The 12,890-nt window shown below is 47.7% G+C and overlaps 1 protein-coding gene across 1 annotated transcript; it reads right to left on the reverse strand.

Annotated features, from left to right (window-relative positions):
* Window positions 1-2,433: 2,433 nt before the first annotated feature.
* On the reverse strand, window positions 2,434-8,853 carry LOC126403971 (uncharacterized). The gene is made up of 7 exons (XM_050066879.1): window positions 8,755-8,853; window positions 7,283-7,785; window positions 6,660-7,181; window positions 5,908-6,307; window positions 5,712-5,813; window positions 5,519-5,593; window positions 2,434-4,787 (listed from the first exon to the last, which is right to left on the reverse strand). Exons 2-7 carry the CDS (start codon window positions 7,727-7,729, stop codon window positions 3,847-3,849), a joined length of 2,487 nt encoding a protein of 828 aa, XP_049922836.1. The 5' UTR covers window positions 7,730-7,785; window positions 8,755-8,853; the 3' UTR covers window positions 2,434-3,846.
* Between the last annotated feature and the right edge of the window lie 4,037 nt (window positions 8,854-12,890).

Genomic DNA, 12,890 nt, shown 5'->3' on the forward strand with positions numbered 1-12,890 from the left:
TCACAGCAGCAGAGGGCATATTTCAGTAGCAGAGGTCATATTTCAGCAACAGAGGTCATATTTCAGCAGAGGTCATATTTCAGTAGCAGAGGTCAAATTTCTGCAGCAGAGGTCATATTTCAGCAGCAGAGGTCATATTTCAGTAGCGCAGGTCATATTTCAGTAGAGGTCATATTTCAGTAGCGGAGGTCATATTTCAGTAGAGGTCATATTTCAGCAGCAGAGGTCATATTTCAGTAGCAGAGGTCATATTTCAGTAGCAGAGGTCATATTTCAGTAGAGGTCGTATTTCAGCAGCGGAGCACCACCTGCTAGTTGCATATAGGGGAAACACTGTTGCTCAGTGGATTTGTTCTGTTGTGGAATACACAGTATTCTTCCAAATTAGTTTTAGTGTATTTTAATATTCAGAATTTCGCTTCGACAAGCTCTCTCTCTGTTTTTGACCATACACCTGTTTGCATCCCTGAGAATAATGCCCAACAACATTGCTCAAAAAGTTGCTCTGTGTATCATCAGTCTAACAGTTGTGTTGGTGATTCAAAATGAATGAGGGCTGCACAATATTAGACAACACTGACAATGCAACAACGATTTTGTATACTGCGATATGTGTTGCAATAGTGTGTTGCAATAAGTTGAATAGCTCTATTTGGACAGATGTCATCATTTGGGAGTTGGAAAGTCTGTATTTACATGAAATATACATTTTACAATCAAACTGTGCTGGAAACTGAGACCTTCACAACCTAAAGTATTAAACAGCAAAATAAGTTTGGCATATTGCCTTTGACTAATATCATATTGATATGATGAACTCATACTGTCAGTCTCACACTGTGACTGTTGCACAGGAACACATCGCCATGGTGACGCTCTAATGATATTGTGCAGCCCTAACTTGAATTGAATTCTCGTGTTCATCAGGATTTATGACCCTGGACCATTTGTGCACTGCACAGGAGTGACCCCCCGTCAAGCTGCTGGAAGTAACTAAGTAATTTCTACTTTAAGTACATTTTAAACAAACTACTTTTTACTTTAACTTGAGTAGATTTTTAGATGGGTAGCTTTACTTGTATTTAAGTAGAACTTCACCAAAGTAAAGGTACTTTTACTTGAGTAGAATTTTTCAGTACTTTTTCCACCTCTGGCCTTATGACTGGTTATGGCCTCACAGACACCACTGTGCTCTGTATGGTGCTGCTACACGGTCGACTCGTTTGTGTGTCCGCAGCCTCTCATATTGGTTGGTTTTTAGAAACTAAGCACAAAAAGTAATGAAATGTGTGTTTGGTAAATTATTTCTTTGTAACAAAGCTTCTTGGCGATCAGTCTTACACCGTTGGAAAGCCTGTTTATTTCCCTTTAAATGCTGCCACATCTGTAAGGATCATGCATTTGTGGGATGAGCAGCAGAGCTGAGTGTAAATTTGCCAAATCTTCTCAACCAATGTCAAACAGCTTTTCTTTTGCCGTTGCTATTGACTCTTGTTTTAAGCTTCTGGAACCACCAGGTGTGAGCACAGGCCCTGCTACAGTGGTCAGCTGGCGTCTGCTCCAACAATCGGCACGCCACGTTTCACTGATCTGGATTGGGCCCGTGCGATAGGACAACTTCAAGCTGGTGTTCCGCAAAACCAAGTTGCAGCATTATTTAAAGTGAGCCCTCGTACCATCTGCAAACTGAAGGTTATAAGTTCCATATCACGGAGGATGTCAGAGACAGGCTGAGAAGTGAGCGTCCCAAGAAGACCGTTTCCTCATCCTATCAGCACTCGTAGGCAGTCTGCTACAGATTTGCAGTCAAGGTGTGCAGGACGATATGGCCGACGGCTCTCTGCCCAGACAATCCAGGGCAGACCGCACGCAGCCAGTCTCCGGTCTCACAGCATGGCTGCCAGGAGGCCTGCCACCGCTGCCCTTCACCGTCAGGCCCGTTTGCTCTGGTGTCGGCAACACGTGCACTGGAACCTGAACATGTGGAGGAACGTTATGTTCAGCGATGAGTCCAGATTGGCCTGGTTCCCTCTGATCTGTCCACGTACACGTGCAGGAACCCAAATCAGTAAGGCCTTCACTTTCATAATATTCTTCAAATGCTGGTTCTGAGGATGAGAACAGAACTGAACAGAACTCAGCAAAGAAGCTTTTAAATACGCTGCTCCTTCATCCTGGAATAATTCACAGAAGGATGTGAAACTGTTAGGACGCTTATAAAGGATGAAGAAATGAGCTCTTAGTCAGTGTGACTGTTTATAAATCATTTAAAAATTATACTCACATCACATTTGTTCTTGTCCTCACCTTGTATTTCATGTTCATTGAATACTGCCGTCTTTAATCATTTGTTGTGTGTGTGTGTGTGTGTGTGCGTGTGTGCGTGCGTGCGTGCGTGCGTGTGTGTCCTTGTTGGAACTATATAAAGATATACAGAGTTATACTCAGTTTATTACGGTAAACTTTAACATGTTAGTTGAATGATTCCTGTTGTCACAGCACAGGTTCATTGGACGAGTGGCGGCTACAGGCTGGTCTGTGGTGTGACGATATAAACATGTGACGGAGCAGCTGAAGGCAGAGCTGCTGGTGTTGGTCAGCTGTCAGTAGGATGTAGTTCATACACAGGAACACTGGGCTTCATCATCATCATCCTGTCTCCCCGCTAACATTTAAAACACTTTAAAGTCATGTTGTGTGCATGATGTTCACCTGTAGTGTGGGGTCATATGGGGGCGGGGCCAGTGAGGCAGGTATGAAGAGTCACACCTGTTAGTGTTCAGTCCAGAGATGTGGGACGTTACATCATCCTGTCAGCTGACCACAGACTACAGCTTATCATAATACATCAGTGTGTCCCTAAATCACAACATCCCAGATACACGTGACTGACAGACACCGCCGTACACTGAGACAAACGTGGTAACGTACAGTAACGTGGCCACTTTATGGTTGTTGGGAGGCGGAGCTTAGCCGTGGAACAGACGTCCTCTAACATGTCAGCATCGTTAAATAAACTGACCTCACTTTGTCTGGTGTTAATGATTAATGGGATCAGTATAAAAACTAAACACTGTCTGAACAGGAAGTAGTTTTAGAAATAGGGGGACACTGGGTTCATGTCCTCACAGGGGGACACTGGGTTCATGTCCTCACAGGGGGACACTGGGTTCATGTCCTCACACGAGGACACTGGGTTCACGTCCAACAGTCTCACAGTGTAATGAAGTGAAACCTGTTTATTTCAGTACCTCAACACAGTTGTGAAAAACGACATTACTAATAATACAACACATCTGAAGATCTGTTTGTGACGAAGGCTGGACTATCCCGTCTGTCACAATGAATTGACCCTTCACTAAGTCCCGCCCCTTGAACACAGACCGGCCAATCACAGCGTAGCATCGTCCAGCTCCAACAACAACACAGCTGTGCTCCATCGACTCCAGGCTGCTGCTGTGGGTTTGTGAGGGACACTGTGGGCTACAGGCTAACTGACAGACTGATGGACCACCACAAAGGGGCGGGGCTTAGCGAAAGGTTAGCTGACCCGTGTGAAGTCCTGCAGTAACACAATAACAAGTACTTCCGGCCATCTTGTTTTTACGTGGATTAGGTTGTTGTGCTGTCGTTGCCACTAGATGGGACAGAAAGTGTCCACAAACGAGGAACAAGGTGCAGCAGACACAAGGTGTGATGTCCCCAGGTAAGGACTGAGGGTCTCAGGAGGGTCAGTAACAGGTTCTAGGTTCTCGTAGTAAAAAAAAAAAATGGCGTGTTTTATTTTGTACAGGAAGTGCGGAGACTGACAGTCTTTAGTGTTCAGGGAAACCGTGGGCTGGTCCATCAGAAGTGGACATGTCCAGAGTGAGGTGTCTGTCCTGGGGGCCCATCCTGGAGCAGGGTCCGGTCCAGCTGCCGGCTGATTGAGTAGTGCTGGACCAAAGACTCATCGGTCCAGTCTGCTCGGGACAGCAGCTGGTCCATGTGAGGCCCCAGTGTCCTATGTGGAAGAGGGTATGGACTGATGGTGGGGTCCCGCTCCAGCAGTGACTGTCCAGGGGCTCGATGTGGCCCGTCAGGTCCATAAGGTGTCCCCGTCAGCATAGAAGTGTCCCGATCCAAGGGGGTCTGCTCGCCCATCTGGTACAGCTGCTTTTTATGAACCGGGTGGTGGTCCTGGTGGTCTAGTCTCGTATGGCAAAGCTGCTTTTTGTGGATCTGAAGGTGGTCCTGGTGGTCCAGCTGGATATGGTACTGCTGTTTCTTCTGATTCTGAATGTTGTCCTGGTCCTGGTGGTCCAGCTGGACGTGGTACTGCTGTTTCTTCTGATTCTGAATGTTGTCCTGGTCCTGGTGGTCCAGCTGGACATGGTACTGCTGTTTTTTCTTATTGTGGATGTTGTCCTGGTCCTGGGGGTCCATCTCGGCGTGGTACTGCGGTTTCTTCTGGTTGTGGTCCTTGTCTTGTTGGTGCACTTGGGCCTGGTACTGCTGTTGCTGCTTCTTCTGGTTTTGGATTTGGTCTTGTTGCTCCAGGTTCTCCTGAAGGTCCATCTGAGCGTGAAACTGCTGCTTCTTCTGGCTCTGGATCTGGTTATGGACCTGGTTCTTGATGTCTTTCCAGTGTCGCCCTCTGAGGACGGGCTCCAGGTCCAGACAGCGCTGACAGACCTCCTTCCCTGGTACTGACTGGACCAGCACGTGGACTCCCAGCTGTCTCCAGACCGCCTCCTTCTCTGCAGACGACCACGGGCGACGTCGGACCTTCCTGGGAGCCACAGGGACTGAAAGACGGACAGAAAGGAGGTAAGACAGTGCAGATCGGACATGTCAACATGTCAGAAACGTGGCGGTTGATATCAGCACCAGTGAAAATCCACAGGTCCTGATACCTTGTCCAGCACCGCCGTCACAAACACAACAATCACATGACCCGCTTCGAACACAGAGTACTGGTCTGAGTGGTTCATGAGATTTACACATATTAAAACATACATCAGCACCTGTACACGTACGGCGCGATGGTTGATAATATGTGTCTCGCCCCTCCTCCGCTGTGATTGGACAGATGGGTAAAAAGTGACCATGACAAGCGCCATCTTTTACCCAAAGTTAAACATTTTTTCAGTCTCAGTGACCCACAAAAAAATGGCAAACGTGCAGTGTTGAGCGTAGAATAGACGCTTAGCGCCTCGTCACACTGCGGCCGTTTGTATGACAGGCTCGCCTTTCGGCAAGCTGCACTTGTCGCCAGTTTCCACGTGATGTTCTTCCATGGTGGTCGGCGTTCTTCTTCTTCTTCCTGTGGCAGTTAACGTGAGATGAAAACCCGTAGGCGTACGTGCTGCCCTGTCCAGACCGGGAGAATCAAACCCCCAGTATCAACAGGAGTAAAGAAAGTGAGTGATGTCACATTTTTTTAATTTTGGCATCGACTTGGTACTGAAGGTATCTCTTCTCGTGGCATCCTGAGATCAAACCTCCTTAACATGTAACGGACTCCTGGAGAACCCACCTGAGATCGGAGGCTGCAGTCTGGACTCTGGTGGACTCGTGGACGTCAGCGGTCGGTTACTCCTCTGAGATGGACCTACAGTACAGAAGGTAGAGACAGATGATGACTTCAAACAGCACCACCTGGTGGACCACCAGAGTCATTACAGATGAATGGGTTAAGGTCAGGAGTGTGATCAGGTGTGAGGACTCACCCTCTGGTCTCGGGTCGGACTGCTGCTGACCCGGTTCTTTACACTTGTCACTTCTGGATTGGACGGATCGTTTCTTCAGCTTCGCTCCCTCTGCAGGAGCAGCTGGAAGAAGAAGAATCAGTCAGGTGGATTCATGTGTTCACCATATGAATCAGTGATGAAGACCAGACGGTCCCTGAGGTTGACCAGGTGTTACCTGTGTCAGGATCCGGGTTCAGCAGCCCCAGGTTGTCCCACTCCCTCCCGAGCAGGTGGTAGAAGTCGGTGGTCTTGGCAGCAGCCTCCCAGTCTCCATCCTGCAGACTCTCTCCGATGGCAATTTCACAAACCGTCTTCAGCGTTGTCTTCACCGCCAGCGGAGGGCGGCTCCAGCGGTATCCGGACGCCTTCCTGGCGGCAGCCAGTGCCAGGCTGAGGCGACCTGGGGCCAGAAGGTCCTGGAGAGTGTGAACGTCAGAGTCCAGAGATTTAGCAGCGAGCAGGAACCTGCCCAGCTCCCTCAGCTTCTGACTGACGTAGTCGTACCTCCTCTGGCTGCCATCTTGGTTCCCCATCAACTTGTTCCCATATTTACAGATCAGCCAATCAGATTTGACCTGGACAGAGAGACGAGGGCGGGGTTAAACAGAGACAGGTGGACAGACAGACAGGTGGACAGGCAGACAGGTGGACAGACAGACAGACAAGTGGACACATAGACAGAAAGGCAGACAGACAGGTGGACAGGCAGCAAGGTGGACAGACAGAGAGGTTGACAGACAGACAGACAGGCAGGTGGATAGACAGGCAGACAGGTGGACAGACAGACAGGCAGGTGGACTGACAGGCAGGCAGACAGACAGGTGGACAGACAGGCAGACAGACAGGTAGACAGCCAGGTGGACAGATAGACAGACAGACAGACAGACAGGTGGACATATAGACAGGCAGACAGACAGACAGACAGACCTGGTGTGAGACGTGGTCCTGGTTCATGCGGTGCAGGACTTCACTGCAGCTCTCAGACGCGCCACTGGAAATGGGGAGGAGGCGGGAGGCTGCGGCCTGGACCCTGCTGCGCTTCCTGGGCGGGTCTGTCCCGGGGTCAGAGGTCACATTCTGATCCACACCGGGGTCAGAGGTCACGGGACGTTTGGACCCAATCTGGTCTGTAGCAGTCATGTCTCCTGAGGGGTCAGAGGGTGTGTCCTCTGTGGACCTGTCCGTCCTTTGGTTTGATGGATCACAGACCGACTTCACCGTGGAGTCAGAGGTCGAGTTCTTTACGGGATCAGAGGTCAATATTGCTGTGGAGGCGGAGTCTTTGGAGGGGTCAGAGGTCAGCTTCTTACGACAGGAGGCCTGATGTTTCCACAGATCAGCACGAAGGAAGAAGCCGAGGCAGAGCGGGCAGGGCAGGTAGTTCCTCGCATCCACTTCCTCTGACGGCTGACGCCACGGGACGATCTCTCCGCTGCCCTGCCTGATCACCTGAGGGACAGACAGGTAGAAACAGAGACAGACAGGTCGTTAGATGTGAATATCATACAGGAAACAGACAGGTAAACAGGTGGGTAAACAGGTAAACAAACCTCGATGTTGTGCATGTAGTTTCCTCTGCAGCGTAAATGCTCCAGCAGCAGGTGCCGTTGTTTGGAGCCCGTTGGCAGCGTGCTGGCAGCTGCCACCTCCTGTTGGTCGGCGTGTTTCCTCAGCAGGTGGCGAGCGATCTTCACCTGCGGCCGCCGACAGAACACGCAGTAATGCTTCTTATCCCACCGCCGCTTCCCGTCGCTCCACGTCCTCTTCACCGTCACACCCTCCTTCGTCTCTTCCTGGCCCCGCCTCTTCTCCTTCTGGATGCGCCTCTTATCACCTGGGCCCCGCCTCTTCTCTCCAGGGCCTCGCTTCTTCCCTCTCTGACCCCGCCTACCTAAAGTGGCAGCAGCTCGTCGGCGGGTACGGCGGCTGGCGGGCTTTGTCAGTTCTTCATCAGGAGAGGTGTGGTCTGAGGCGTGGAGCTCTGTCTTGTTCGCCATGGCAACCTCAGCCTGGTTCACCGTGGTAACAGCGGTCTCCACGGTAACCGAGGACCCTGTGATCAAACACACGGGTGAACATCAGCGTGGTGCAGGCAGACATGATGATGTCAGAGGACATGTTCCTTTTCTAATTGGTCAGCATAACACTACAGGTGTGTTTACACCCCCTGGTGGTCGAACCTGGAGCTGCACTGTGACGAACAGCAGCACAGAGCCACACCAGACTCCACACAGGTATCAGACAATTTAAAGTTTCTCCACCTTTGAGCACAGAAACAGACCTCAGAGAAAAACATCCGACATGTTTTACAAGTAAACAGTTGTTACATGTTAATTCGGCCTGAACCAATTTCATAAACAGTCTTCAATGAGACAAAGGTTCAGCTGTCAGTGCTGAATCTCCTGTGAGATGAGCGCAGCCTCTTTATATGAAACACACTGCGGTGGACTGAAGGAGCAGGGTCGACCCGTGTAATGACCACACACTGTGACGTCACAGAGTCTGATTCGTAATTACATTTATGGCAGAATTAATGAAAATAAACATAATATAACAACCACAGCTTCAGTCGGGCTGTTTGATGCAGCGGCGGGCGACGAACACTAAATCAGCTGTTTTCTGAAGGGAGTCTGGCGCTGCCTCCTCCCAGATTTTAGCTCCTGGACAGCCGACATCAGGAGGGTGGTCTGGTGTTGATCAGTGAGTTCAGACTGACTGTCGATTACTGATCGATGAGTAATCATATCGATAACGATGCGGCGACTGTTTAAGGGGGTCAGACTGCGGACAGGAGGCCGTCAGAGGAGGGCGTGTCCGATAATGGAAGCGTATTTACCTTCTCAGTAAAGGCTAACGGCTAACGGGACAGAGGCTAACGGTAGCATCGCGGTTATTATTAGCATGTTAGCAGTTAGCATGAAGCTAGTTGTGATCGTGTTGTGTTTGAGGAGCAGTGCTGAAACTGATCAGCTGATAACACACTGATGATCAATATTAATATCAACTTTAAAACGGTCCTCACCCCGCTGACACACTCTCCTCCTCTTCCTCTGGTGATGTAGGACACCAGCTGATCCTGCTCTGTGGCGCCACCTGCTGCCGCGGAGTGGAGACACGTCACATGGTATCGATCACATATTGAGTGTCTGATCAGTGAGTTATATTGATGGAGCAGGAAATTGTGTCGGATTGCAATCAAGTGAACCGTGAGTGTAGGATGGGTGAAAGTTCGGAGGGATGGGATGAGGAAGGTATGGATTGGTGCTTTGCATCAAACAGAAGAAGGAAAAGGCAGGATAAGAAAGATAGAAGCGCAGCTTGGTCAGATCGAAGCAGTCAAGAAGAAGAGGGTGCTTTAAAAAAAGTAAGAACTCATCGGGAAGATCCAGCGCAACATGAGACTGAGAAAGACTGTAAAGTAGTCATGTTGTTTGGGACAGAGACGGGGCACTTTCATCCAGTTAAAATGACTAAAGCAATTGAGAAAGAAATTGGAAAGATAAGATTTGCCAAGTTGCTCAACCACGCAGTGTTCTTATTTCTGCCATGAACAAGCAGCAACAAGATAAAATCCTCAAGATAAATACACTTGGAGTAAAGATTACAACTCACGTTCCTGGTATAGTGGCTAAACTGAGAGGTGTAATTTCAAATGTGCCGCTAGAAATGACTGAGGAAGTCAAGAAAGATATCAGAGGAGGGAAAGTGCTAGACGTCAAGAGGCTTCAGACAAACAAAGATGGGGTAAAGAAGGAAAGCTTATTAATGCTGGTGCAATTTGAGAGCACGCTTCCCAAAGAGATTAGAATGGGGTGGATCAATTACAGAGTAAGAGAATATATCCCAAATCCGATACGATGCTTTAAATGCCAAAGAATGGGACATGTAGCCCAACAGTGCCACGGTAAACAAAGATGTGCAAAATGTGGAGGGGAACATGACTATGGTAAATGTGCAAAAGATGCTAAGCTGAAATGTTGTAACTGTGGAGAAAACATAGTGCAGCATTTGGAGGCTGCTCTGTACAGATTAAAGCAAAAGAGGTGCAAAAATGTAAGATAATCAATAACATATCATATGCAGAAGCCTTAAAGAGAGTTTATGATGAAATGCAAAGTAGACCCCCTGAAACATATGTAGAAGTAATGAGCGGCGAAGTAGGAGGAATAAGTGGCGACCTGAGGTCTCTACCACAGAGAGCTCGCAGGCCTAGAAGGCAAGAAGACAGAGCAGCTAAGGCTCCAATGACACAGCTGGTGCAGTGTACACATAAATGCAAGGTTAAAGAGGATTCACTGATTGTGGATCAGACAAGACTTGTTGCCTTTATGTGTAAAATAATCAATGTGGCTACTACGCAAGAAAAAAAGTGATAGAATTAAGACAGTGGTGAATGCAGCAGAAGAGTTCCTGGGTATTCAAGACTTAAGAGCAGAGGATATTCATGAAATACTGAGAACAATCACTGATGGAAGATCCCAGGGTAATGATTAACATCTTTCTTATGGTGATCCATTTACTACAATGGAACGCGAGAAGCCTTATTGCCAATGGACAAGAATTCAAAAAATATCAGAATTAGAACCTCAACCGGATATCTTATGTGTGCAAGAAACCTGGTTAAGGCCTCATCTTGATTTTATTCTACCAGGATATACCTCGGCTCGATATGACAGGGTAGACAATCAAGGAGGTGGCAGTGTTACATTTGTTAAAGATAGTGTTTCGAAGGTTACCATCACCAGTAGACATGGAATGTGTAATTATTGAAGTGTGTAATGCAGATGTTAACACTAAAATAATCAACTTTTACAACCCATGCAAGAAGTTAGTGTTGAAATGTTTAATACAATCAAGCATGATAATAGAAAAGTAGTGTGTGTGTATTTTTAATACAGTTAAATGAAGATAGATAGACACACACATGGCATTGATGAGATCAGCAATAGATTATAGATGTTTTGTTTGTGGAGCAGAGCAGCAGCTAAAAACACACTTAAACAAAATTGAAAGAATACAAAACAAAGCCTTGAGTGAAACGGGTGTGGTATGGACCCAAATGCAGTACACAGGCGCTCAGGAACAGTTGGTAATGACCTTTATTTTCACCACAGCAAACAAGGTACGGAGCAGACTGAATAAACACAGAATAAAGTTCGTTTTTCGGGCTGAAAGCCCTCACACAGTCTCTGGGGCTCAGACGAGGGGAAGAGACGCGGCCGGAGTCGGCCGTGGAACCGAGGGGAAGCTCCTTAGCCCCCGGCTCAAACAGTTCAGTTCTCTTTTGGTGTGAGGGGAAGAGAAGTAGCTTACTTCAGCCTCAGTTCTCTTTTGGTGTGAGGGGAAGAGAAGTAGCTTACTTCAGCCGATGACGAAGAGGAGGAAGCTCCGTGGCCCGAAGAGCCGGCTGCACGTGCGGAGGTGCCGACGGGGAGAGAGCAGAGGAGTGGTCGGAGGCAGGCGGGGGGGTCGTAGCCAGATGAGCAGTCCGCGAAGGCAGAGGCACCGATGGGGAGCAGGCAGGAGGATAAACGGGGCCAGGCGGAGGAGTCGTTACCAGCCGAGCAGTCAGATACCAGAAACACTGAGGCAGAGCACGAGGTCAGGGACAGAAGGCAGGTGAGTTTACCGGGAGGCAGACGAGGAGAGCAGGTCGGGAACAGGCAGAGTCGGCAACAGGAGATCAGACAGGAGATGAACGCTGGAAAGTCTCGCATGACGCTGAAGAACAATCTGGCAACGAGTGAGAGTGCTGGAGAGGCTTATATGCAGGGCTGATTATGATGAGCTGCAGCTGTGTAGGCAGGTGAGCAGAGTTGGGCTGACAAGGTGGGCGTGGCTGGCAGGTAGAGTGGAGCAGAGGGAGGGAGAGTGGAAAATCACTGCAGCAGAGTGACAGGAGGGGAATGAGAGACAGGGACTGTGACATTGAGACTCTGTATTGGTGCAATGAAGACAACTCCAACTAATGCCGTGCTGGTGGAATCAGGTGAAAGCCCACTAGAGTTCAGAAGGGACAAACTTTCATTAACATATTGGATTCGGTTAAGAGGATGTGGGCATGAAAACATCACAAGTGTCATAAATGAATGCTGGGAATATAACAGGTTTAACGGAAATGGTTTTGGATGGAAGATAAAAGATAAAATAGAAAAATATGGCATTAAAGAAATTTGTTTTAATTCCCCTCTGCCAATAATTATTGTTCCTCCATGGCGTTTTCCTAAGGTCAAAGTAGATTTTAGTATTATGAACCTAAAGAAGGATTGGGTGGAAAGGGAAATAGGGCATTGTGCAAATCAATATATAAAGAATCATTTTTACAGTTATTTAGAAATATTTACTGATGGCTCAACAGATCAAAATGATTGCGTTGGTTCAGGAGTTTACATCCCACTTTTTCAAATTCAACTGAGCAATAGGATAACAGATAAATTATCAGTTTATTCAGCAGAGATGATGGCAGTCATTTTTGGGCTTCAGTGGGTGGAGGAGGTGAGACCAGACAGGGTGGTGCTGTGTGTTGACTCTGCAGCAGTGTTACTGAGCTTACAGAATATGAAGTGACTCAGGGAAGATTTAATGTATGAAATTCTTCAGTGTCTGTTCAGAGTTCAGAAAGTGGGGATTGAGGTAGAATTTTTCTGCGTACCTGCCCATGTGGGATTAAAAGGTGATGAGTGTGCAGATAGGGTGGCAAAAAGAGCACTTAGTATGAGACATGTAACTGATATTCCATTTGGAAAAGATGAAGGAAAAGCACTAATCAAAAAGAAAATATCAGAATTTTGGCAGAAGAAGTGGGATGAGGACAGTAAGGGCAGAAATTATTACAGAACACAAAACACAGTCAGAGCACGGAGTATGAAGGGAAGAGGTAGTTCTATCAAGATTAAGGTTTGATCACACTGGTTTAAATAAGACATTATTTTTATTGGGAAAAGTAAACTCACAAGTCTGCACATATTGTAATATTATAGAAAATGTAGAACATGTAATTATGTACTGTAGTAAATATAACGAAGAAAGGGTAAGGTTGCAACAAAGGCTGAGAGAGGCAGGGCGGGACTGGAATTTGGCAGGGATACTGGGAACTAAGGGAGATAAGGTGTGGCAGATACAGAGAGGGTTAATAGATTACCTATATAACACTGGTTT

Source organism: Epinephelus moara, chromosome 17, assembly GCF_006386435.1.
Source record: "Epinephelus moara isolate mb chromosome 17, YSFRI_EMoa_1.0, whole genome shotgun sequence".
Classification (NCBI taxonomy): Eukaryota; Metazoa; Chordata; class Actinopteri; order Perciformes; family Serranidae; genus Epinephelus; species Epinephelus moara.

Excerpts from the sequence above, each read along its gene's own strand:
- LOC126403971 (XM_050066879.1), bottom strand. The coding sequence starts at position 7,729 with ATGGCGAACAAGACAGAGCTCCACGCCTCAGACCACACCTCTCCTGAT. Across the intron at positions 6,308-6,659 it reads AGGACCACGTCTCACACCAG|GTCAAATCTGATTGGCTGAT; the intron begins GTCTGTCTGTCT and ends CTCTCTGTCCAG. Across the intron at positions 4,788-5,518 it reads ACTGCAGCCTCCGATCTCAG|TCCCTGTGGCTCCCAGGAAG; the intron begins GTGGGTTCTCCA and ends TCCGTCTTTCAG.